We start from the raw sequence: 26109 nt of genomic DNA on the forward strand, positions 1-26109 counted from the left end.
CTATTCTAGTCCAAATCAAGTTTCAGCCATTGATTCTAATGGAACAATTCTAACTTTCACAGAAAAAACCTTTTAATGTTGAGATGAAATGTATCTTTCTCTGAAATACATTTTCCTTTGCAACATTGTTGCTTCTACTTAAAATATTTTGTTTTTAGGAATACTAGAATGTGGAATGTTTTGATGTTTTGGTAAAATATATTTTTCTCTGTCACTTTCACTTGTTACTCTCCATCTCACAACAATTTTTACCCAAACTCACACAGGTGTCTTTACAATCCACAAACAATACCATTGCTGATGCAAATTTAAAATGAATCACAATTTTTTGTGCTTTTTATTATTTCTAAATATTCATAATTTGAGCCCAAAAAATGTGATATGTGTACCAGCATCAGAAAGCAAACTGTAATTAGCAAAAATTTGAGGGTAATATTCCACTCTCACCCACAAAAAAAACACCAAATATCACAAAATAAATCAAGAAGAATAACTCTTGAGTAATGTAATTCCATCACCTGTATGTCCAAAGAAATGCAGTATTTATGTGTTTTTATGTGTATTGATGTGTAGTTTTGTGTAGGAGGCTCACACATGTGGCAGCTCTGTGGCTTAGAGGTTAGAACTTCTGCTTAGCATCCCTGAGGGTCTGTGTTCAAATCCCAAACATGTTGCTTCATGTAGAGAAGTTGTCTCATCTCCCAGGTCCTATTACTATGTCTAAATGAAGTATTTATGTGTAGGAGGGTTCCACCACTGTTGTAAGTCTTTTCCAGATATACTATTTAGCCCAAAATATTGGGACACCTGCCTTTACACACACATGAATTTTAATGGCAGCCCAGTCTTAGTCTGTAGAGTTAAAATTTGATTTGGCCCACCCTTTGCAGCTAGAACAGCTTCTGGGAAGGCTGTCCACAAGGTTTAGTGTGTCTATGGAAATGTTTGATCATTCTTCCAGAAGTGCATTTGTGTGGCACTGATGTTGGATGAGAAGGCCTGGCTCGCAGTCTCTACTCTCATTCAGCCAAAGGGTGTTCTATCGGGTTGAGGCCAGGACTCTGTGCAGGCCAGTCAAGTTTCCCCAACCCAAACTTGCTCATCCATGTCTTTATGGACCTTGCTTTGTGCACTGGTGTGCAGTCATGTTGGAACAGGAAGGGGCTTTCCCCAAACTGTTCCCACACAGTTGGGAGCATGAAATTGTCCAAAATGTCTTGGTATGCTGACGCCTTAAGAGTTCCCTTAACTAGAACTAAGAGGCCAAGCCCAACCCCTGAAAAACAACCGCACATCCTAATCTCCCCTCCACCAAATCATTTGGACCAGTGCACAAAGCAAGGTCCATAAAGACATGGATAAGTGATTTTGGGGTGGAGGAACTTGACTGGCCTGGACAGAGTCCTGACCTCAACACAACAGAACACCTTGGGGATGAATTAGAGAGGGAACTGTAGGTCAGGCCTTCTTGTCCAACATCAGTGCCTGACCTCACAAATGCACTTCTGGAAGAATGGTCAAACATTCCCATAGACATACTCCTAAACCTTGTGGACAGCCTTCCCAGAAGAGTTGAAGCTGTTATAGCTGCAAAGGGTGGGCTAAATGTGTTTTGAACCAAATACTAATACTGGGATGCCATTACAGATCATGTGCGTTTAAAGGCAGGCGTCCCAATACTTAGGCCAGTATATTGTATATTGCTTGTGACACTGAGCATGGCTATGGACTTAGGGCTGGTTCACACCACAGAGATGCAGAGAACATGTGTGAGGCTGCCTGGTGACTAAATGGGTAGCAGTTCTGTTTAGCAGCACCTGGGATGTTGGTTCAATTCCCCAACATGCTAATCCTTGTGTTGAAGTTTATATGTTCTCCCTGTGTGGGTTTCTCACCACAATCCAAAGACATGCTGGCACCTTATTCTAATGTAAGAAAGTTAATTTTTGACTTTATATTGGAAGCTCATTGCAGTCAGGGACTGATGTTAATGTTTATTAGCACTAATCATGCCCAGGGACTTGGACATTTCAAATTTTAGGGTTTACACTGCATGGGTACATATGCTTAGAAAACTGTTGCTTTGTTTATGTGGATGGAAGTGGACTTTGATCTTTGTCTTGTATTTGGAGATTTGATGCACATAGCCAAGGACTAACACAATTGCGAATAGTATTATGTGTTCCTGCCCATCAGGTGCAATCACTTTAGACATACATGAAGAGATAGATTGAAATACTGGTGGGCGTGTACTTCTATTGGGTGTGTCAGTGTGCTAACAATATAACCTCTTTTATGTAAAGGCCTGCAGTAGGGGGGTTTGTTTGGCCTGAGAAGGCCAGGTTTTTTGCTGTGATTTGTGGGGAGAAGGAATGATATTGTGCATATTGACAAATTCCCTAACTAGGGATAATTGATGAAATTCTTGTGCATTTTTTCAATCAAAAGTGGGTTTATGTGGCCATGCTGTCAATTTTGTTTGTGTATTTTTCCTGTCTGATCATGCAAACATCATTTGGAAGCACCTGCTGACCTGCTCTTTTTATCTCGTTGTTTAATCGTGTACACCGAAATGCAGCTTCCAGCAGAACATGGTCACCAATGTATGTATTTGTGGATTGTGGGCTGGTGGTGGGTGTTTTGAATAAGTCTTTTTTGTAATATTATGTCGGAATGCATTGTAAGAATGACTGTTAAGTATGTTTCTATAATCTTGCAGATAAAAATGTGATGTGTTGCCTGTTATACACTGAAATTAAAGCTGTGTCCACTCTAAGGTTTTGTCAAATTTTAGATTGTAAGGTCCCTATGAGCAGGGCCCTTAAAATCCCATTGCTAAATGTAGCCCCATATATCCTGCCCAAATTTTTTTTGAAGCTAGTAAATGTACATTTTTTTTTTCTGCTGGTAAAATAAAAGTACATTATTGAGCTTTGTTGTGGTGTTTTTTTCTTCTACTTTTCTTTCTCTTTAGTTTTTGTGGGTGGTGGTTTTGAGAAAGTGCAATATCTCTTATATTTTATTTCAATATGTATTTGTGCACCAAAAAACTAATCTCTTTGCCCTGGTTCACATTGATGCTACTTTGAAATCGCGCTACTTCACTTGAAGTAGCACGATTTCAATGTAGCAAGGTCAGAGTGATTTCAGGTGCTACTTGATAGACATCCGTGTGGCTTCATACACAAATGTCTATTGAAGTCGCACCTGAAATCAATAAAAGTAGTGCAGGAACTACTTTAGCAAATTGGTGCGGTGCCACAAAATTGGTGTCGCATCAATTGGAACAGTGCCATTGCTGCCAATAGTCATGCGATTTGATCTCTCAAATTACATGACAAATCGCTCCAATGTAAACCTAGGCTTCTGCACACCTGCAAGTAAATGATAAAGGTGGAAACTTTATATATAACAGCTGTGGAGAATTGCAGGTAATGAATTCAGATGGTGGATAGGCAGTGTTGTATGTGTCAGCTTTAGTTCACATTGGTGCGATTTGACATGTCAAAGCGGTGACAATTGCACTGTTTTAATTGGTGCGACTTTGGGGTGCAATTTGTATTGATATCAGTGCAGAAACCTGCACAGATGTCTCTTAAATTCCCCCTGCAGTCGGGACTGACATGCGGGAATAAAAGTGTGTAAATTCAGCTGAACGATTTTCTCCCTCTGTCATTGTCAACCAGGGTTCAAACTGGGACTTTTGTTTTTGTCATTTACCTGCTGCTAACGCAGGGACACCATTTCTTATCGAACGCCTTTAAATATCATAAGTAGAAATACAAATTTGCATATCTGCAAAAAAACAAAAATAATACAATTCTATTTGTGGTTGCGATCAAATATTCGCAGCAGCAATCAAAAGAGTGTGGTTTCACCTTCTGACCCAGAAATAAGTCATTGTAATCACCCAGAATTTCCTGTGCTGGTCAGGATCTCCATCTAGGTGGACATGGCGAGGTCCCTCTTTAGCAAAGAGGAGGTGCTGCTCATTTTCCAGATAAAGGTATGATATGTACTTGTGCTTAATCAATACGGGGGTGGATGTGGTAGTTAGATTTGGTGTGGGTGGGGTTCATTGATTTGTTTGGCATCCCCACACATTTGCTTCTGGCCCATGTGCACACATCACTTCCTGCATTTGTTCTGCTGATGTAAATGCGTATAAATGAGAGCTACTTTCTATTAAAATATATATGACATGTTTCACAGTTGGGCGACTTTGGACCTCCGAGTTGCTTGACAAGTTGTACCCCATGATTCTGAATATGAACTAGGGGTGGGCCGAACATCCCCCCCTGTTCAGTTTGCAACAGAACATGTGAACAGACAAAAAATTTGTGCGAACACCGTTAAAGCCTATGGGACACAAACATGAATAATCAAAAGTGCTAATTTTAAAAGTTAATATGCAAGTTATTGTCATAAAAAGTGTTTGGGGACCCGGGTTCTGCCCCAGGGGACATGTATCAATGAAAAAAAAGTTTTAAAAATGGCTGTTTTTTTTTGGAGCAGTGATTTTAATAATGCTTAAAGTGAAACAATAAAAGTGTAATATTCCTTTAAATTTCGTACCTCGGGGGTGTCTATAGTATGCCTGTAAAGTGGTGCTTGTTTCCCGTGTTTACAACAGTCTGAAAGCAAAATTACATTTCTAAAGGAAGAAAAAAAGTCATTTAAAAGTGCTAGCGCTAGTGCCGGTGTTCTCCCTAGAAAGTTTCCTCCTGGTGGATAAGGACTCCCCTGTACTGAGCAGGCACAGCGCTTGTGCAGTACGAGCCGCCGAAAATAGCCGAAGCTGAACACCTGTGAGTCAGCTGTACAGGGCGCCTGTAACAGGGCCCCTCACAGGCTCGTTTCGCTCGCCACGCTTCGGGCACAGCCTCGCTTTGTTCGGCATATTTTTATTCTATGTCCACTTGGATGGTGGGGCTTGAACCTGGACTCAAGGCAGAATGTAGTGCGCAGGTGCTGTGTAGAGCTGGCGATCAGCTGTTCAACTTTGGAGACTTTTTGCGGCTCCATAGTCATTTGTACTGTGCAAGCTCAGCACATGCACAGTACAGGGGGGTCCTTATCCGCCGGGGGGAACTTTCTTGGCAAGATACCGGCTATTAATGAATTGTCGGTCTCGACAATACACATAAAAGTTCACTGATAAAAACGGCCCGGGATTCCCCCATAGTCCATTACCAGGCCCTTTGGGTCTGGTATGAATATTAAGGGGAACCCCAAAACCAAAATTAAAAAAAAAAATGCGTGGGGGTCCCCCAAATTCCATATCGGGCCCTTCAGGTCTGGTATGGATTTTAAGGGGAACCCCGCGCCAAATTTTTTTTAAAAATGGCGTGGGGTCCCCCAAAAATCCATACCAGACCCTTATCTGAGCACGCAACCTGGCAGGCCGCAGGAAAAGAGGGGGGACGAGAGAGCGCCCCCCTCCTGAACCCTACCAGGCCACATGCCCTCAACATTGGGAGGGTGCTTTGGGTTAACCCCCAAAGCACCTTGTCCCAATGTTGATGGGGACAAGGGCCTCATCCCCACAACTCTTGCCTGGTGGTTGTGGGGGTCTGTGGGCGGGGGGCTTATCGGAATCTGGAAGCCCCCTTTAACAAGGGGAACCCCAGATCCTGGCCCCTCCCTGTGTGAAATGGTAACCTGGCCAACCGGTGACCCCGCCCCCTCTGACATCATGGGGAATGCCACAGGGAAGTCCCCATCAAGTCCCCGTGTGTCAGAGGGGGCGGGGTCACCCCACCCTCCATTATTTAAGAACCGTCAGAAGACGAGAAGCATCACACAGCGGGAGCCTCCCATCATGGTGGATGCGGAGCGGCCCAAGAAGAAGAAGAGAAGAAGACGCCATGCAGGAATATGCCGGATGAGAACACCGGAGGAAGAACCAGAAGAACCAGAAGAATAAGAAGATGGAGGAAGAAAGGAAGATAGAAGAAAGAAGATAGAAGAAAGAAGAAGCATTTAAATAAAGGAATTGTCAAAAACTGTCTCTTGTCATTTTTAACATTTCTGACACTTATTTTGTGAAATGGTAGGCCCTTACCATTTCACACAGGGGAGGCCCGGGATCTGGGGGTCCCCTTGTTAAAGGGGGCTTCCAGATTCCAATAAGGCCCCCACCCGCAGACCCCCACAACCAGCAGGCAGGGGTTGTGGGATGAGGCCCTTGTCCCCATCAACATGGGGACAAGTGCTTTGGGGGTCTACCCCAAAGCACTCTCCCAATGTTGAGGGCATGTGGCCTGGTACGGTTCAGGAGGGGGGGCGCTCTCTCATCCCCCCTCTTTTCCTGCGGCCTGCCAGGTTGCGTGCTCGGATAAGGGTCTGGTATAAATTTTTGGGGGGACTCCACCTCATTTTTTTTTTAATTTTGGTGCTGGGTTCCCCTTAAAATCCATACCAGACCTGAAGGGTTTGGTATAGATTTTGAGGGGGACCCCACACCATTTAAAAAAAAAAATTAGCTGGGGTTCCCCTTAATATCCCTACCAGACCTGAAGGGCCTGGTATGGAATTCAGGGGGACCCCCACGCCATTTTTTTTTTAAATTTTGGTTCGGGGTTCCCTTGTGGGGAATTCCCATGCCGTTTTTGTCAATGAACTTTTGTGTGTATTGTCGGACCAGCCGCGAGTAGTTTTAGATTACTTTTTTCCTTTGAAATGTCATTTTGCTGTCAGACTGTTCTAAACATGGGAAACATGCGCCCCTTTACAGGCATACTATAGAGACCCCCCCAGGTATGAAATTTAAAGGAATATTACATTTTTATTGTTTCACTCTAAGCATTTCACTCTAAGCACTCTTTCTGAGAGTTGAAGTCTTTCTGGCCTTTTTTGAGAGTTATTTTTTGGTACTGCAGGATAATTTTTTGGCACTATAGTAAATGACCCCCACTGTGTGATCTGAGTCCTCATGGAAAGAACCACTGGAGGCTTAACGAATAAATACTTAGTGACCCGGTGAGATCAACTGAAATTGAAAAAGCCATCAATGACTACTTCTCCCTAAATGACAAGGAAGATATAAACCCTGAAACTCTGTGGGCAGCCCATAAAGCCACCATCAGAGGGAAACTTATCCAGATTTCTTCCCAAATCAAACGAGCAAATAAAGCAGACATAAACTAGAAAAGGAATTCCTAACTATAAACAAGCAACATAAAAGAGACCCTAAATCTATTCCGGCAGTCAAACTCGATGAGGCCAGACTGGCTTTAAACCTTGCTCTTACATCAAGAGCAGAGAAAAATTTACGATGGAGTGGGGCCCGGTTTTAGCAAATGAGAGATAAAATGGATTCAATGCTAACAGCTGGTCTAACTCCCAAACTTCGCTCTACTACCTTACCAAAAATATGTCTCCCAAATGTATCTGGGACACACTATTTCTATAAAACTTTATAAAGCGGAAGGGCGCAGGAGGATCAGGCTGGTATTGACTCCTTTTTAGACTCTTTACCTATTCCCAAACTGGAAGATTGCCATATAAATAAATTGGAATCTCCAATAACAGTGGAAGAAGTGCTCTTGGTAATCAAAAACTTGAAACGGAGGACGCCTCCCGGACCAGATGGGTTCTCCAACCCCTATTACAAAAAGTTTTCACCCATTCTGTCCCCATATCTAGCACGATTCTTTAATTGTGAGGAAGGGAACGACCCTGGAATGCTCACTTAACACAGTGCTTCCAAAACCAGGGAAAGACCCAGGGGAGGTTAGCAACTACAGGCCCATGTCATTAATTACTAATGACCTAAAGATCCTAACCAAATTTTTAGCGGACCGGGTGTCCTCCTTCATAAGCTTATACATGCATAAAGATCAGGTGGGGTTTATCCCGGGTAGGCAAGGCCCTGATCAAATTAGACGGGCAATTGACATTATCTCACTGTTGAGATCGGGCTGGGATGGGGGGCAATCTCAAAAAGGACTTTTACTATCTATACACAAGGCCTTCGATACTGTCTCATGGCCTTATCTTTTCAAAATATTACAGTATTGGGGGCTTGGCCGACACTTCACTAACATTCTAAGAGCACTATATTCGATTCCCGAAGCACGAGTACGTCTTCAGGGATACTACTCAGAGCCATTTACAATCTCTAAAGGCACACGACAGGGTTGCCCCCTATCCATTCTGATCTTCGTAATAGCGATTGAAACTTTATCCATAGCAATCAGGACTCACCCGGATATTCGTGGCATACAATGTGGCCTACAATCACACAAATGCGCTCTTTTTGCAGATGATCTGCTCCTCTTCATCACCTCACCGCTAATCTCTCTACCAAATGTCTGCCGCCTACTGGACGATTTCAGAAAAATGTCAGGACTACACGTCAGTATGTCAAAGTTGCAAACCCCTAACATAAATCTACCAGATTCCTTAGTTTCCCGGCTAAAAAGCCACTTCACCTTTACATGGCATGAGTCTCACATTCCCTCCCTAGGGGTGTATTTACCATCTAGGATAGATCAACTATATGCAACCAATTATCCGCCAATATTTCGCAAATTGGAACTGGATTTGCGTGAATCGTCTTAACAACCTATATCATGGCTAAGGAGGGTTCACGCTATAAAGATGACACTACTTCCATGTATTCTCTATTTCTTTTGGTCCCTACCCATACCTATTAAAATGGACCATTTGAAAAGCTTTAAGGCTAAAATTATAGCCTTTGTTTGGGAATCGAAGGGGCACAGGCTAGCTAAGGGGGTCCTCTTTAGAGCCCGAAACAAGGAAGGGATGGGATTACCTAACCTACACAGGTATTACCAAGCAGCACAATTAGCCCAAATATCAGTGTTCTACTCCCGAATTGCAAAACCTGATTGGGTGCATAAGGAAAGGGAAGCAGTACCACAATTCACACTAGATTTCTTACTGTGGAGTCACCCTAGTAAATGACCAGCAATTCTGGCCCCAACATTATCTCATTCGATGTCAGTATGGGACAAACTCAAAATGAATCCAGAGTTAATATCCCTGCGTTAATAGGCTGCTTGCCCATTTATTCCACAATCCCCAATTCCCCCAGGCATGAACATTAGAACCTTTCAATGGTGGCTGAACAAGGGGCTATACAGAATAGGCCATTATTTTAACTCATCGGGTCCACTCACCCTCAATCACTGTATCAATATCCTTGAAATGCCCCCAACTGAAACTTACAGACACCAACAAATCTCTCACTTTCTACACTCCATTTGGGAATCCAAACCCTTACCACCTAGCATAACGCCATTAGAACATTCGTGTGGCCAGCTTACGCAGCAGAGGGGGGATCTCAGTGATATACAAGTCACTATCTGTGGAGCACTCTAAAACAACCTGTATGTTGACCTGGGAAAGTGAGCTCAAACAGGAATGGGAGCTGGACGAATGGCACAGAGTGATCACATGGTCGAATCAAGGTATACTTAACGTATCTCTGATGGAGGCAGACCTAAAAGTTCTAACTAGATGGTACTTGGTTCCTGCTAGACTTGCAAAATTATATCCCTCAACTCCCCAACCTATGTTTCAGAGGATGCAATCACACAGGCACCATGATCCATGTTTGATGGGAATGTTCAAAACTAAGAGGGTTCTGGAATAGGATCTTTGCAATCATGAGAAAGATGATGGATTTTTCCATCCCTATGTCCCCCCACATAGCACTGCTGAACTTCCCAATAGAAAAAGCCTTTAAAAGTAAAAGGAGCCTCATTCACTTTATCCTTCTAGGAGCTAAAATTACGATAGCGAAAGCATGGAAGCAGTCCACGGTTTCCAGGGACCAGGCCAAACGAAGAAATATCTTGGATCATGGTTAAGGAAAAAATGATTATTATCCTACAAGATACTGTTCAAAAATTTGAGGCCATTTGGGAACCTTGGGCAGATTACATGCACATACCCTTGACATCTTCGTAGGAATTGGATAAAACAATCTTGGTAGAACTTTCCGGTAGGACATCTCATTCCTCCTTCTATACATCTTCTTTCTTTTCTGTCCCCTTCTTTTTCCTTTCTCTCGCTCTTTATTTTTATTCCTTAATACCACCTGTGCTAAAATATTACCTGGTTAGGTGGGTAGCAGGCTTTAGAAGGTAACATCCCCACTAGTTTAAATAGCATTTAATCTGTGGGTTGGATGTGCCACTCCCCTTTCCATGACACAGTTTGTACCCATTTGGGGTGTCCGGAGAGGGGCGGCTCTTCCCCCCTTATGTTTGATTGATGTACCTGCGCCCACTAACCACAGTTGTTTCTAAATATATCTCTTTGAAATTCATTCTCTTATATTTTGCATTACTATGGATTTATTATTCCACTATGTAAAAGAATGTATCAATGACTCTGTATTTTCTCTGAAAAACTTTAATAAAAAACTATTGAAACTAAAAAAATATGCACTGTCACTGTACTAATGACACTGGCAGGGAAGATCAAAGGGTGCCCAAAATGTGCTTGCTCACTGTGTGGGGGATGCTTTAACTGTGGGAAGACAGATCCATGTTCCTGCTTAGCAGAAACATAAGATCTCTGTCTTCCCCTGTCAAAGAATGGTGATCTGTCTTTTTTACATAGGCAGACCACCATTCTGCCTCTCTTGAGAATGATCAGCAGGCATGCCACAGACCCGGAAGAGTGAAATCACGTACAGGTATGTGATTTCGCCCAGCAGAGCTGCTGCCTCGCAGTACATATACGTGGGGCGGTCGGCAAGTGGTAAAGCATTCTATGCACTAACATGAAAAACCTTCTGAGTGCAACTTCCCAGGTCTCCCAGGTCTTTCTCTCTTTATTGGCTCACACAGCAGTGAGCTAATGAGGAGAGAGCAAGGCCTAGCCGTGCTCTGTGTGTGAATGAACACACAGAGAGTGGTTCAGGAGCGAGCCTGAAGAGCTGGAAGATGGATCACTTCTTAGTTATTGTTGAGCATCTTATGCTAGTAAGCACATCATTCTTTAAAAATCAGCAATCAAGAAAATGCAAACATGCATTGGAATGCCTATAGATTCTTTAATTACAGAGAGATACTTAAAATTCATCAAAGGTTATTATCTATTTGCACTAAAAATCAAGCCAGAATAAATAGAAACCAACTCTAAGTAGTGACTCGGCTCCTTGATTGCTATCCAATCTCCAATACAAACAGAGAGCAAGTAAACAGAACAAGGGATCAAGCAGAGTGCTGAGACCTGACTTAAATGGCTTCTCTGCTTTTCCTGTGAAATTTGAGGATGAATTACTCCACAGAGCCTCTAGGTACAGGGGTCAGTGAATAGTTGTTTTAAAGCTCATTTAATATTTTGGAGGTTAAGAACATGCACATACCTGACTGTCCATTGGTTAGCTATAGGTAGGCTCACTTTACTTGTTAAAGGGGAGAAAAATGCGCTAATGTATCAGCTGAAAATTGATTGGTTAATCAATTAATAGAATTAAAATCCAATGAGTAGCAGCTTAATGTGAGATATCCACAAAATAAACATAGAAAGGAGAAGCCACGCTAATATAGTTCAATTGATGCAAATTATTTGATTGTAGAAATAAACATCATAGTTCTAATGGCCAAAATGATGAAATAATAAACCAGATTCTTCTAGTATTGACACCACAGTGAGTCAATTCAATGAAGTGTCCGCCTCCTTCAGACGCATTTTGTCATATGTGACATTGTCAATGGGGAACCATTCCCCATTGACAACGTCACATATGACGAAACTTGTCTGGAGGAGGATACGTGCTGACATCACCACGCTGTCTCTTTAGGAGGATGGGAGTTTGTTTGTAGCCGGCTGGCTCTGTTGTTTTATGTGCAAATTTTGAACTGACTAAATGTAAGTGCAATACTATTTGTATCTAATAAATATTCAGTTAGACAATATTACACTATAGTGTTTTTTCTCTTTCTGGGTTACTGCTGAGTTTGTTACTGAACTAATGATCCTGGATTGAGCGATGCTATCGGTGTTTGGATTTACTTATGCAGCCATCCACCCAGAGCTTATTTCCACAATCTTCTGTGCAAGCAAAGGCCTCAGCTGGACTATAGCCACATGCCTGGTTTTGCTTGCCATCTGGTAAGCAAACTTTTCTAAAGGTGGTGGCACACTTCATTCAATGGACTCACTGTGGTGTCAATACTAGAAGAATGTGGTTTATTATTTCATCATTTTGGCTATTAGAAACTTAGTGCAAATAATTTGCACTAATTGGACTATACTAGCGTGGCTTCTCCTCACTTTACTTGTTGTTTATTCACTAAGTTAAAATGTTTTATGCATCAGATATCTTAATCTGATCCTAAATATTTCAATAGAAAACTTGCAGGGGTTAACATTGCCTGAACTTTTTCCCTTTGTGATGAATTAAGTAGCATTACCACATAGCAGAATGTGACAACACTGCTTGAAATGTATGTGTAACGGTTTTATGCTTCTAGCTGTTTGTGTCCCAAAAAATTACAGAACTTATTTCAAATGCATCAACTATAATCTTTACTAATTAAATGCTGGCATTTAACATTTCAGGGTTATTTGGCGACACTCCTCTTAGTCATAAATGGATGGGAAAAGTGAATGTTTCTTGCCAATAAAAAAATATAAGTTGAAGCTTTTGGAAAAATTCCCATGCTATTTCTGTTACCAAAGCCATTATCCACGGAAGCATCAAGTGATGCTCAGTTGACTGATGATTTAAGAAGTCACAGCTACAAGCAGTCCATATTAGGTTAGATATAGAAACTTTAATCTTTTAATGGGATACATAGTGATTAATGGACTAACCTTGCTTTATGAAACCATAGATAGATATTCATTATTTTATCAACACTGAATCGAGTAAAGGTTACTGGTTTATTGATAAAATTGTAAATATTCACTATTTGAGGTCTTGAAAGTGAAATTTAGTCATGGTGGAAAGCAAAGGAGTACACATATCTTAAGAACCTGTGAGCCCAGAATATGAGAGTATTCATATTTATTATCTTTGACTACCAGGGAATCAGACTACCTTGTGTTACTTTGGTAACACATTTGATTTTAATTTGTTTAACAGCACTTTTCTAGAGCGTAAAGATGTAGACAAATTTGTTGGGACCTTTACAGCTCAGTGAAACGATGCTTCATTCCTTCCTGAAAAGTGATCAAATACAAGCTATTGTCTCAAGTATACCTGGATGCCTTTATTGTGTCATAGAGTAGAAAAATGTGAAAAGATATACATTATTGTACAATATACATTATAAAATGGCCTGCATAGATTGTTGGTACCCCTAGAAAAGATTAGAATTATTGGATCATGGTGATATCTTAAGCTAACTATTTTCTAAAATTAGTATCAAACACACCCTCAAGCTTATAATCAGTTAATCAGCCTACTGTATTTAAAAGAGGAAATGCAATCACTCTGCTCTTTGGTATCATTATGTGCAGCACACAGAATATGGACCAGAGAAAGCCAAGAGAGTTGCCTGAGGAAATCAAAAAGAAAATGATATACCAGCATGTCAAAGATAAAGTGTATAAATCCCTCTTTAAGCAGCTTTAAATTCCTGTGACTGCAGTTACACATATTATTAAGATGTTTAAAGACCAGGGAAGTGTGGCCAACCTCCCTAGAAGTGGTTGCAAGAGGAAACTCAACAGAAAGATGGTGCAAATGGTAGCTAAAGATCCAAGGAAAACTTCCAAAAGATACAACTGATGTATGATCTCACTACCTGTGACTTTTTGAGCAACAGGTGTTCCTAAAGGAAGAAGACCCAGGAGGACCCCATTGTTTAAATAAAAAAAATCAAAAAGGAAAAATTGGAAAATGTTAAATGCATATTAACAAGCCCCCATGCTTCTGGAAGAATGTCATTTGGACAGATGAGGCAGAGTTTATGTGTCTTGACAAAAAGCTCCAATGTATGTTAACAGACAAAAAAATTAAGCTTAAAAAAAAAAAAAAACACTGTACCTACTCTGAAACATGGAGGAGACCTGGTTATGTTTTGGAGCTGCTGTGCTGCACCTGGCATGGGGTGCCATGAATCTGTTCAGGGCACAATGAACTCTCAACGCTATCAATGGATTCTGGAAAAATACATACTGCCCAGTGCCAGAAAGCTATGTCTGCATAACAGGTCATGAATTCTCCAACAGGATAATGACCCAAAACACAAAGCTTAGGCATCCAAGAATGGCAAAGAACAAAACATAAGACTACTGTGAAGTGGTATTCTGTGAGCGCTTATCTGAATCCTATTGTACATCTATAGGAAGAGTTGAAATATGCAGTCTGAAAAGGCACCCTTTAAAGCTGTGGCATCTGGAGCAGTTTTCTCAAGAAAAATGGGCCTAACTACCTGTTGACAGGTACAACGGTCTCATTGAAAGCTACAAAATCTCTTGTTTGTAGTGAATGCCTCTAAAGCTTGCGTAACAAAATATTAGACTAAAAGTCCTGTCATTTTTTGTCAATGTCATTTGTCTTTTTATTTAAGATTTTCTGTTGATTCAATCGGATTACATCCTATAGGAGCTTTGATCAATTTTTATTATTAATTCTGATTTTTTTTTTTTCTGACCAGCATTCCCTCCCACCCACCTCTAACCAATCCTAATGAACTTTTTTCCTCCTTACATTGTGGAGCCAGCTATACTTAAACTCACCCCTCATCCAGGTTCCTCACTGTCACTAGCCTTTGGCAAGGGACTGCTGATCCAATGCTGCAACCCCCCCCCCCCCCCCCCCCCGAGATCCTGGGTCTCCTGCCAACTCAAAAAACAAACAAATTCCCAGCTCACTTATCAGTCAGCCTGCAGAAAACTGAATCAACTCTGTATAACAGTTCATGTTAAAAACAAGGGATTTAGTTTGCACACATTTGCAAATACATAGTTACATAGTTACATAGTAGGTGAGGTTGAAAAAAGAAACAAGTCCATCAAGTCCAACCTATGTGTGTGATTTATGTGTCAGTATTACATTACATATCCCTGTATATTGCGGTCATTCAGGTGATTATCTAATAGTTTCTTGAAGCTATCAATGCTCCCCGCTGAGACCACTGCCTGTGGAAGGGAATTCCACATCCTTGCCGCTCTTACAGTAAAGAACCCTCTACGTAGTTTAAGGTTAAACCTCTTTTCTTCTAATTGTAATGAGTGGCCACGAGTCTTATTAAACTCTCTTCTGCGAAAAAGTTTTGTCCCTATTGTGGGGTCACCAGTACAGTATTTGTAAATTGAAATCATATCCCCTCTCAAGCGTCTCTTCTCCAGAGAGAATAAGTTCAGTGCTTGCAACCTTTCCTCATAACTAAGATCCTCCAGACCCTTTATTAGCTTTGTTGCCCTTCTTTGTACTCGCTCCATTTCCAGTACGTCCCTCCTGAGGACTGGTGCCCAGAACTGGACAGCATACTCCAGGTGCGGGCGGACCAGAGTCTTGTAGAGCGGGAGAATTATCGTTTTATCTCTGCAGTTGATCCCCCTTTTAATGCATGCCAATATTCTGTTTGCTTTATTAGCAGCAGCTTGGCATTGCATGCCATTGCTGAGCATATCATCCACTAGGACCCCCAGGTCCTTTTCCATCTTAGATTCCCCCAGAGGTTCTCCCCCCAGTGTATAGATTGCATTCATATTTTTGCCACCCATATGCATTATTTTACATTTTTCTACATTGAACCTCATTTGCCATGCGGAGAAGTTATTGCCCTGCTTAGCTTAGTATCGTCTGCAAATACAGAGATTGAACTGTTTATCCCATCCTCCAGGTCATTTATGAACAAATTAAATAGGATTGGTCCCAGCACAGAACCCTGGGGAACCCCACTACCCACCCCTGACCATTCTGAGTACTCCCCATTTATCACCACCCTCTGAACACGCCCTTGTAGCCAGTTTTCAATCCATGTACTCACCCTATGGTCCATGCCAATGCACCTTATTTTGTACAGTAAACGTTTATGGGGAACTGTGTCAAATGCTTTTGCAAAATCCAGATACACCGCGTCTACGGGCCTTCCTTTATCTAGATGGCAACTCACCTCCTCATAGAAGGTTAATAGATTGGTTTGGCAAGAACGATTCTTCATGAATCCATGCTGATTACTGCTAATGATATCATTCTTATTACTAAAATCTTGTATATAGTCCCTTATCATCCCCTCCAAGAGTTTACATACTATTGATGTTAGGCTAACTGGTCTGTAATTCCCAGGGATGTTTTTTGGGCCCTTTTTAAATATTGGTGCTACATTGGCTTTTCTCCACTCAGCTGGTACCATTCCAGTCAATAGACTGTCTGTAAAAATTAGGAACAACGGTCTGGCAATCACCTGACTGAGTTCCCTAAGTACCCTCGGATGCAAGCCATCTGGTCCCGGTGATTTATTAATGTTAAGTTTCTCAAGTCTAATTTTAATTCCGTCCTCTGTTAACCATGTAGGTGCTTCCTGTGTTGTGTCATGAGGATAAACACTGCAGTTTTGGTTACTGAAGCCCCCCGATTCACTCGTGAAGACTGAGGAGAAGAATAAATTCAATACCTTTGCCATCTCCCCATCCTTTGTAACCAGATGTCCTTCCTCATTCTTTATGGGGCCAATATGGTCTGTCCTCCCTTTTTTACTGTTTACATACTTAAAGAATTTCTTGGGATTTTTTTTGCTCTCCTCCGCTATGTGTCTTTCATGTTCTATCTTAGCCATCCTAATTGCACCCTTACATTTCTTATTGCATTCTTTATAAATTCTGAATGCTGTGGATGATCCCTCAACCTTGTATTTTTTGAAGGCCTTCTCCTTTGCTTTTATATGCATTTTTACATTGGAGTTAAGCCATCCAGGATGTTTGTTCGCTCTTTTAAATTTATTACCCAATGGGATACATTGGCTAATGCCCTTATTTAATATGCTCTTAAAGCAAACCCATCTCTCCTCCGTATTCTTAGTTCCTAATATTTTATCCCAATTTATGCCTTTTAGCAAGGTTTGTAGTTTAGGGAAGTTGGCTCTTTTGAAATTCAGTGTCTTTGTGTTCCCTTCATGTCTCCTATTTGTGTGATTTATACTGAAACTAATTGACCTGTGATCGCTGTTACCTAAATTGCCCCGTATTTCCACATCTGTTATCAGGTCTGTATTGTTGGTAATCAGTAGATCTAGTAATGTTTTATTTCTAGTTGGTGCGTCTACCATCTGACCCATAAAATTGTCCTGCAAGACACTAAGGAACTGGCGAGCCTTAAATGAATGCGCGGTTCCCTCCGCCCAGTCTATGTCTGGATAATTAAAATCCCCCATTATGATAACACTTCCCATCCTTGCTGCTAATCCAATTTGTGATAGGAGATCCGTCTCCACTTCCTCCCTCAGGTTAGGGGGCCTATAGCATACTCCCAGTATTATTTTCCCCTTAGCTTCATCCCTTTGGAGCTCTACCCATAAAGATTCCACCTCCTCCCTAGCCCCCTCAGTGATGTCATCTCTCACATTCACTTGTACATTATTCTTGATATATAGGCATACCCCTCCCCCTTTTTTACCCTCTCTGTCCTTGCGGTATAAGGTATACCCTTGAATGTTTGCCAGCCAATCATGAGAGCTGTTGAACCAGGTCTCTGAAATTCCCACAAAATCCAAATCCTCCTTGTACAACAGTATCTCTAGTTCACCCATCTTGTCCGCCAGGCTCCTGGCATTGGTGAACATGCCACATAGTTTAGACCGGTCGCATATTGTCCTCGTATTGAGTGTTTCAAGATTGCAACTTGGACTTGCTACTATACTCACCTTGTGTTTTTGTGCTTTGGTTAACCTACCACTAATGCCCCCAATACTACCCTCTGGAATATCTTCCGTGCTGGCTATCACTGTCTCTGGACCCTCCCCCCCATCGCCTAGTTTAAAAACCCCTCTAACTTTTTGGCCATCTTCATTCCCAGCAGATCTGCACCCTCCTCATTTAGGTGCAGTCCGTCCCTTCTATAGTACCGGTTACCGACTGAGAAGTCGGCCCAGTCCTCCAGGAACCCAAACCCCTCCTTACTACACCAGCTCTTCAGCCACTTGTTTACTTCCCTAATCTCCCTCTGCCTCTCTGGTGTGGCTCGATGTACCGGTAGTATTCCTGAGAACACTACCTTGGAGGTCCATTTCCTCAATTTAGCTCCTAAGTCCCTAAAATCGTTCTTTAGGACACTCCATCTGCCTCTGACTTTGTCATTGGTGCCAACGTGCACCATGACAGCCGGGTCTTCCCCAGCCCCTCCCAGTAATCTGTCCACAAGATCCGTGATGTGCCGAACCCGAGCGCCCGGTAGACAACATACTGTTCGGCGCTTCAGGTCTTGGTTACAGATTGCCCTCTCTGTCCTTCTAAGAATTGAGTCCCCTACCACCAGAATCTGTCTTTCCTTTCCCTTTGCTGCCCCCCCACTCTCACTGGAGGAGTTCTTCCCCTGGCAGCTAGGAGAGTCCCTCATCTCCAGCAGTGCTGGTCCCTGACTGGTTACACCAATGTCACTCAATGGAGCGTACTTATTGGGATGCTCCAGTCCTGGATCGGCCTCCCTGGCACTTCCCCCTCTACCCCTCCTGACTGTCACCCATCTACTCTTTGCTAGTGCCTGCACCTCTTTGTCTCCACCCGCCTCTGTGCTGGCCCCTGCCGGCACCTGCCGTGTACGTTCCTGGCTCACCTTTAGTATGGAGGGACTTCACAGTGCTGACAGTTGCTTCCCCAGATTCAGAACCTGGGCTTCCAGGGAAACAATGTGCTTACATTTTGCACAGCAGTATTCGCCCTCGATCGGATGATCAAGGAACGCATACATGCGGCAAGATGTACAAAGAGTCACCTCTCCACACCCGCCGGGCATCGTACCTATTAAATTTGGTGAGGATTTGGGGATTTTACCCTGTCCAAATTACCTAACAACTAGCTTCCTGGCACTAATACTCAAGACAAAACACAGGTACACGACAAGACAATACACAGGTACACAATACACAAGTACTAACGATCCACACCCACTTCTCAGACAACACTCAGATACTCACACTACACAGGTACTATGACCCCTGTTATAACCTCCTGTTTTAAACTCTTGTTTTTAACTCCCACTTAATCCAGCTCCACTTACACCAAGCTCCACGGCTTCAAACTGAGCACGCTCAGACTGAGTCCTACAACAAGTTAAATAGGCACCTGTGAGCAATTAACCACACCCCTTAATTGATAGACTGATGAAACAAGAAAAAAAATATATATATATATGTGTAAACTACAGCAGCCACACATTGGCGCCCCACTGTATTGCAGTCCTATCTCTAATTCTGAAAGTCTCCAAAGTTGAAGCACATACGGTATATAATAATGTATAGATTAAGGGCAGGTATGCCTGGAGGGATCCCAGCCCTTCTTAAAGGTGTAAGAAAGCACTGGACACCCATCAAAAGCAAAATGGCAGATGAAGGTACAAATGAAAGACTACCACCCCAGACTATAACTAACCTTTGGGCATCATCCATGTGCAAAGGCTAGGTATAGGTTGGGGTGGTTGTCAGTTGTTGGCACACTGAATTGGTATCCAGTGTGTCCCTATATCCTTTAAGGAGGGATGGGCTTCCTTCAGGCATAGCTGTCCTTAATCTGTCCATTATTATATACAGTGGGGACGGAAAGTATTCAGACCCCCTTAAATTTTTCACTCTTTGTTATATTGCAGCCATTTACTAAAATCATTTAAGTTCATTTTTTTCCTCATTAATCTACACACAGCACCCCATATTGACAGAAAAACACAGAATTGTTGACATTTTTGCAGACTGAAAAACTGAAATATCACATGGTCCTAAGTATTCAGACCCTTTGCTGTGACACTCATATATTTAACTCAGGTGCTGTCCATGTCTTCTAATCATCCTTGAGATGGTTCTACACCTTCATTTGAGTCCAGCTGTGTTTGATCATACTGATTGGACTTGATTAGGAAAGCCACACATCTGTCTATATAAGACCTTACAGCTCACAGTGCATGTCAGAGAAAATGAGAATCATGAGGTCAAAGGAACTGCCTGAAGAGCTCAGAGACAGAATTGTGGCAAGGCACAGATCTGGCCAAGGTTACAAAAAAATTCTGCTGCACTTAAGGTTCCTAAGAGCACAGTGGCCTCCATGATCCTTAAATGGAAGACCTTTGGGACGACCAGAACCCTTTCCCAGAGCTGGCCGTCTGGCCAAACTGAGCTATTGGTGGAGAAGAGCCTTGGTGAGAGAGGTAAAGAAGAACCCAAAGATCACTGTGGCTGAGCTCCAGATATGCAGTCAGGAGATGGGAGAAAGTTGTAAAAAGTCAACCATCACTGCAGCCCTCCACCAGTGGGGGCTTTATGGCAGAGTGGCCCGACGGAAGCCTCTCCTCAGTGCAAGACACATGAAAGCCCGCATGGAGTTTGCTACAAAACACCTGATGGACTCCAAGATGGTGAGAAATAAGATTCTCTGGTCTGATGAGACCAAGATAGAACTTTTTGGCCTTAATTCTAAGTGGTATGTGTGGAGAAAGCCAGGCACTGCTCATCACATGTCCAATACAGTCCCAACAGTGAAGCATGGTGGTGGCAGCATCATGCTGTGGGGGTGTTTTTCAGCTGCAGGGACAGGACAACAGGTTGCAATTGAGGGAAAGATGAATGCGGCCAAGTACAGGGATATCCTGGATGAAAACCTTCTCCAGAGTGCTCAGGACCTCAGACTGGGCCGAAAGTTTACCTTCCAACAAGACAATGACCCTAAGCACACAGCTAAAATAATGAAGGAGTGGCCTCACAACAACTCTGTGACTGTTCTTGAATGGCCCAACCAGAGCCCTGACTTAAACCCAATTGAGCATCTCTGGAGAGACCTAAAAATGGCTGTCCACCAACGTTTACCATCCAACCTGACAGAATTGGAAAGGATCTGCAAGGAGGAATGGCAGAGGATCCCCAAATCCAGGTGTGAAAAACTTGTTACATATTTCCCAAAAAGACTCATGGCTGTATTAGATCAAAAGGGTGCTTCTACTAAATACTGAGCAAAGGGTCTAAATACTTAGGACAATGTGATATTTCAGTTTTTCTTTTTTAATAAATCTGCAAAAATGTCAACGGTTCTGTGTTTTTCTGTCAATATAGGGTGCTGTGTGTACATTAATTAGGAAAAAAAATGAACTTAAATGATTTTAGCAAATGGCTGCAATATAACAAAGAGTGAAATATTTAAAGGGGTCAGTCCCCACTGTATGTGCTCCAACTTTGAAGACTCTCAAAATGATAGAGTTAGGACTGCAGTACACTGGGGTGCCATACATGGCCACTGCAGCTTATGCATATATTTGCAGATGTGTGCAAATGAAACCCTTTGTTTTCAACGTGAAATGTTAGACAGGGTTAATACCGTTTGTTACAGGCTGACTGGTGAGTGAGCTGGGAATTTTTCTTTATTTTTGGACATGTGTCTCCCTTCCATGTGCTCCTTGCTGCAAAGGCTAGTTAAAGGGTGGGGTGGTTTGTTTAACCCTTGCCAACCCCTGTGATGACTTCATCCTCTTATTTTTTGAGAGGACCCTGCAGCAGCCCACCCAGTTGGAAATTTCCACATAATGCAGGCTCTGATATGGATACCCAAGAGTAGACAACTTATCATGTGATAAATTAAGTATAAATACATTTTAGATAGATTTTTTTTGAGAAAATGTATTATTTTTAATATAACAGTTAATGATGGCCATACATGGATCAAAACCAGGCTGAACCATAGTGACACTATACTACTCTGGGGGGGATTTAGGTTTTTTTTCTGTATGATGGTCACTGTTATAAGCAACAGTTTTACTATCATGAATGGCTTTTATTCATGACAGCTTGCTTCCTATTGTGATGTTGTGATTGGCCACAGCTTGTATGTCTCAATCACAGCATTACAACAAGAAGCAAGCTGTCACGAATGGAAGCCATTTATGACAGCTTGGCTTACATTATAAACATGTGATCAGCGAACACATGATACACATCGTGATCACATGGCGATCACATGATACCCTGGGTGCTTACAGTGGCTGGGTACTGATCGCTGTAAACCATTGTGTCCGCTGTGCCTCCTAGGGGGCACGCCAGTGTGCATGTGCACAGCGATGTACCAGTACATTGCAGTGCCCGCTCACAATAAATATATTGTGGGTGGTCAGCAAGTGATTAAAATCACTGTTCTAAATGACAGGTTTGCTGTAGTAGGTTATATACATCATACAGATGCTCCACTTCAAAGGCAGGATCAGGACACCCTGCAGGTATGTTATTTAATGCAACTTTGCTTTATTATTATTTTGCTGTAAGCATTACTAAAATTCTGCTTCCAACCAAAAGGATCAATTACAAATGTTTCATTTTTTTTTTTTTGCTTTAGTGTATGTTCTCAGGGGAGTGCCTAAACCCAATGCCATTTGTTTGACAACCCCTTGCTGTTTTTTTTAATGGTTGTACAAATGTCAATAAAATGTACATGATGTATTCATTTTCATGATCTAAATTAACAAAAGTGCAGATATGTTACATGAAAAAGTAAGTACACACTAACATTTACTAACACTTTAAATCCATAAAATTAAAATGCTGTGTTCCACAATGGGTTTCAGTGATTAGAACCTACTTTAGGGAGTATGCATATGGAATCTGCCGTATTCAAACCTCAGATATCCATGGTCTGGTGTTCTCTTTGCTATTGACATGTGATTTACTCATGCCAAGATCAAAAGAGCTCTCCAGAAACCTCAAAAAGAAGGCTGTAGATGCACCAAACTGACCCAGAATAATCCAGTACTAAGACCTCTAGGAGGCAAATCTGACAAGGGATTTAAAAAGATCAACAAACAATTTGAAATCAATTATTCTTCTGTAAAGAATGACTTTCAAGTGGTGTACATTTTAAATAACTGTTAATCTGTTCAGAACTGGCCAGGTTAGTAAATTTAACCTAAGGGCAGGCTGTTTGATGCTGAATTGAGTCTCCAAGAATGGAAAAATTGCATTGCATGGTGTTCAGGTAACACTTGCAACAGTTGGGGTCAAAGTGCATGCACCTATAATCAGATAAAGATTGTACCAATTAATTCTACATGAGAGGTGCGTTAAGAGAAAAACATTTACTGTCTAAAAAGAACATTAGAACAAGATTGCAGTTTGCCATTGAACTTGTGAGTAAAGACCAGATCTTCTGGAACAATGTACTGAAAACTGATCAATCAAAGATAGAGTTGATTAGTTACAATCACAGTAGGCATGTTTGGCGCAAACCAAAGGGAGTTTTTAAAGAGAAAAACCTAAAACCAACTGTAAAGCATGGGAATGTTATGGTTTGCTTTACTTCTTCAGGGCCTAGACAACTCACAGTCATCGAGTTAAATATGCTGCATCAAGCATGCTTGAAAAAAAATTGAAATCACGTGTCCAAAAGTTAAAGTTGAATTGGAAATGAGTTTTTCAACAGGGTAATGATCCAAAACACTCCAAGGAATGGCTCAGAGAGAAAAAAAACAGAGGGTTTTGGACTTTCCTAGCCAAAGTCTTGATTTTGTGGGGGGTTGGTTTAATGAGCAGTTCATGCAAGAAAACCCACAAAATTCTTGCAACTGAAGGAATTTTGCATGGAGAAGTGTTAAAACATTTCATGTCATGTCAGAGACTGGAGGGCAGTTATACCATCATTTCTGCTACAGGGGACAACAACAGCTTTTTAAAGGGTGTACTTTTCCCACAAAACCTAAATAAATGACTGTGCATGTTTGTCTATGATCTTTATTATTGTTAAGAATACTGCCCTTACAATTCATATTTATTTCATGTTGGTAAATGTGGTAAATTGCAGTTACTATATGGGTTTAATAGTATTTAGTAGACTGTCCAAAACATTTACTATTAAAAGTTTGGTTTGCATTTAACACTGCTCTTCTTGAAATGTCTAAAAGTAACATATAACAAAATTGTAGAATAACAAATATACTTTGTTATAGTCTTCTCAGAGCGGGCTGAGGGTTATACTCAGTGTACTTTAAAAACTGGTGAAAGCATCAGGTATGTCCATTGAAGGTAATTGCATTGCTTCCTGCATGCAGTGAACTAAACACAAGGGCAGCTATTATTCTCTATGACCAAACCAGGTGTATTTCCAAGACCACTGGAATTACCAGAGGAGAGAAACAATGTGAACCATAACAACACATAAAAATTTACACAACAGTAGGCTTTTTCCCATTAAAAAAGTAGCAGCAAATATGACATATATGTCTCAAATATGACATATATTTACTTGTTGGATACTAAAATAGGTTTACCTTCTGAAGGTTTGCTTCTGCTTAGCAGGTGACCCTGCTAAGCAGAATCAAATTTTCATCTGGAAACTGTTTAATGCAGAAACGTATGTACTATCTACTGATGTCATTATAAAATAAAGCACATTAAGTTTTGAACTTACGGAGACATTGTGGAATTTCTCCTCTCCATGTTCCTCTTCCTTCACAAGACAAAACAGTAGGAGTAGACAGCTGATAACCCTCAACACATGTATAGCTGACACTGGACCCCCAGCTGAAATCTGACCCTTGAAGCTTCCCGTAAGGTACATGAGGGGGCTGACCACAAAATATGGCTGTTTGAAAAAAAAAATATTTTAAAGTCACTGCAGGTTATACTCACAGGTTTTGTTTGGTAATATACTTGTATAAATTCTTATTTTATTCCCATTTTGTACAGTAGTCAGGTAATCGTGATTTTTACATACTCACATTTCAATAAATAATACTGTTAAGCACACATGCATACAGTACAACATGATAAAGCTCAGGACCTGAGAAGAAACCAGCTTTAAATAGCATCCATTAGACTCAACATCAAATTGAGCATAGCCTTTAAAATCATTGCAATTAGGACAATTATGCAGAATCTATTACTGACAATAAAAATATGGAGGCTTGTGGCTCTTTGGACTCTATCCTCTGTCCTCTCAGCAGTCCACTGAATGGTCTAGAATTGAGTTAGGAGCAGACAATCAGATGCTGTGGGGTTGATTTACTAAAACTGGAGAGTGCAAAATCTGGTTCAGCTCTGCATAGAAATCAATTAGCTTCCAGGTTTTTTTAATTAAACAAGCTGAAGTCGGAAGCTTATTGGCTGCCATGCACAGCTACACCAGCTTTTGCACTCTCCTGTTTTTGTAAATCAAACCCTGTAAGTCTTTGATCTATTTGTAGATCAAAGGACAATAAAACAACAACAAAAAAACAGAAAATCAAACACTGCTGACTGCAATTTATTTAAAAAATAACTGTACTCCAAACAAAGAACATATACAAACAGTAGCTTGCAAAGATCCATGACCTGAGAAGCAATCCGTGTTCTTTAAACTATTCAACCCCTATACATCTTCCAATATTATCACAATAATTAGAAGAGAAAGTACTTCTGGAGGAGAATGTAGCTGACACAGCTCCTATCCAATGGAGAGTATATGCAGAGTATAGTGCTAACTCTTTTAGCAGTGCCTGAGGATTTAACATCAAAAGCCAGAAACTGAGAGAACACTTACTGCCTTTTTTTATTTGGAGTATGGTTATCCGTTAACTTTTTGATAGTTCAGAAATATTTAATACAATTGTTTGTTCACTATATACTGCAACAATTAAACCCATATGCCACAACCATGTATCCATCATTTAGCATAATGCCATTCTTTAAAAAATGTAGTGTGTATAACATTATTTGTGGGCAATTCCTTAAAGGGGTTGTAAACCCTCACCGTTTTTCACCTTAATGCATTAGGGTGAAAAACCTTCTGTGCTGCAGCAGCTCCCTAGACACCCCCCCCCCTTTTTCTTACCTGAGCCTGACTGCTACAGCGATGGGGACGAGCACAGCAGCTCAGCCGCTGTCTCAGGTCCTTATTGGGTAGATTGATAGCAGCAGGAGCCATTGGCATGGGGGGGAGTCCTGCTGTCTGTGTCAATAGACGCAGAAGGACTTGGGAGCGTGCCCTGACGAGTGCCACCATGGAAACCGGCTCTCC

The 26109-nt window shown here is 41.5% G+C and overlaps 1 protein-coding gene across 1 annotated transcript in view; it reads right to left on the reverse strand.

Moving 5' to 3' along the window:
- CSMD1 (CUB and Sushi multiple domains 1) overlaps window positions 1–26109 on the reverse strand; it is a 3274537-nt gene that overhangs the window by 106844 nt on the left and 3141584 nt on the right. The window contains exon 60 of the mRNA XM_073626646.1: window positions 24523–24696. Within this exon, the coding sequence (XP_073482747.1) occupies window positions 24523–24696 (174 nt within the window). The remainder of the gene's footprint in view (window positions 1–24522; window positions 24697–26109) is intronic.

Source organism: Aquarana catesbeiana, linkage group LG04 (genome assembly GCF_042186555.1).
Source record: "Aquarana catesbeiana isolate 2022-GZ linkage group LG04, ASM4218655v1, whole genome shotgun sequence".
NCBI lineage: Eukaryota > Metazoa > Chordata > Amphibia > Anura > Ranidae > Aquarana > Aquarana catesbeiana.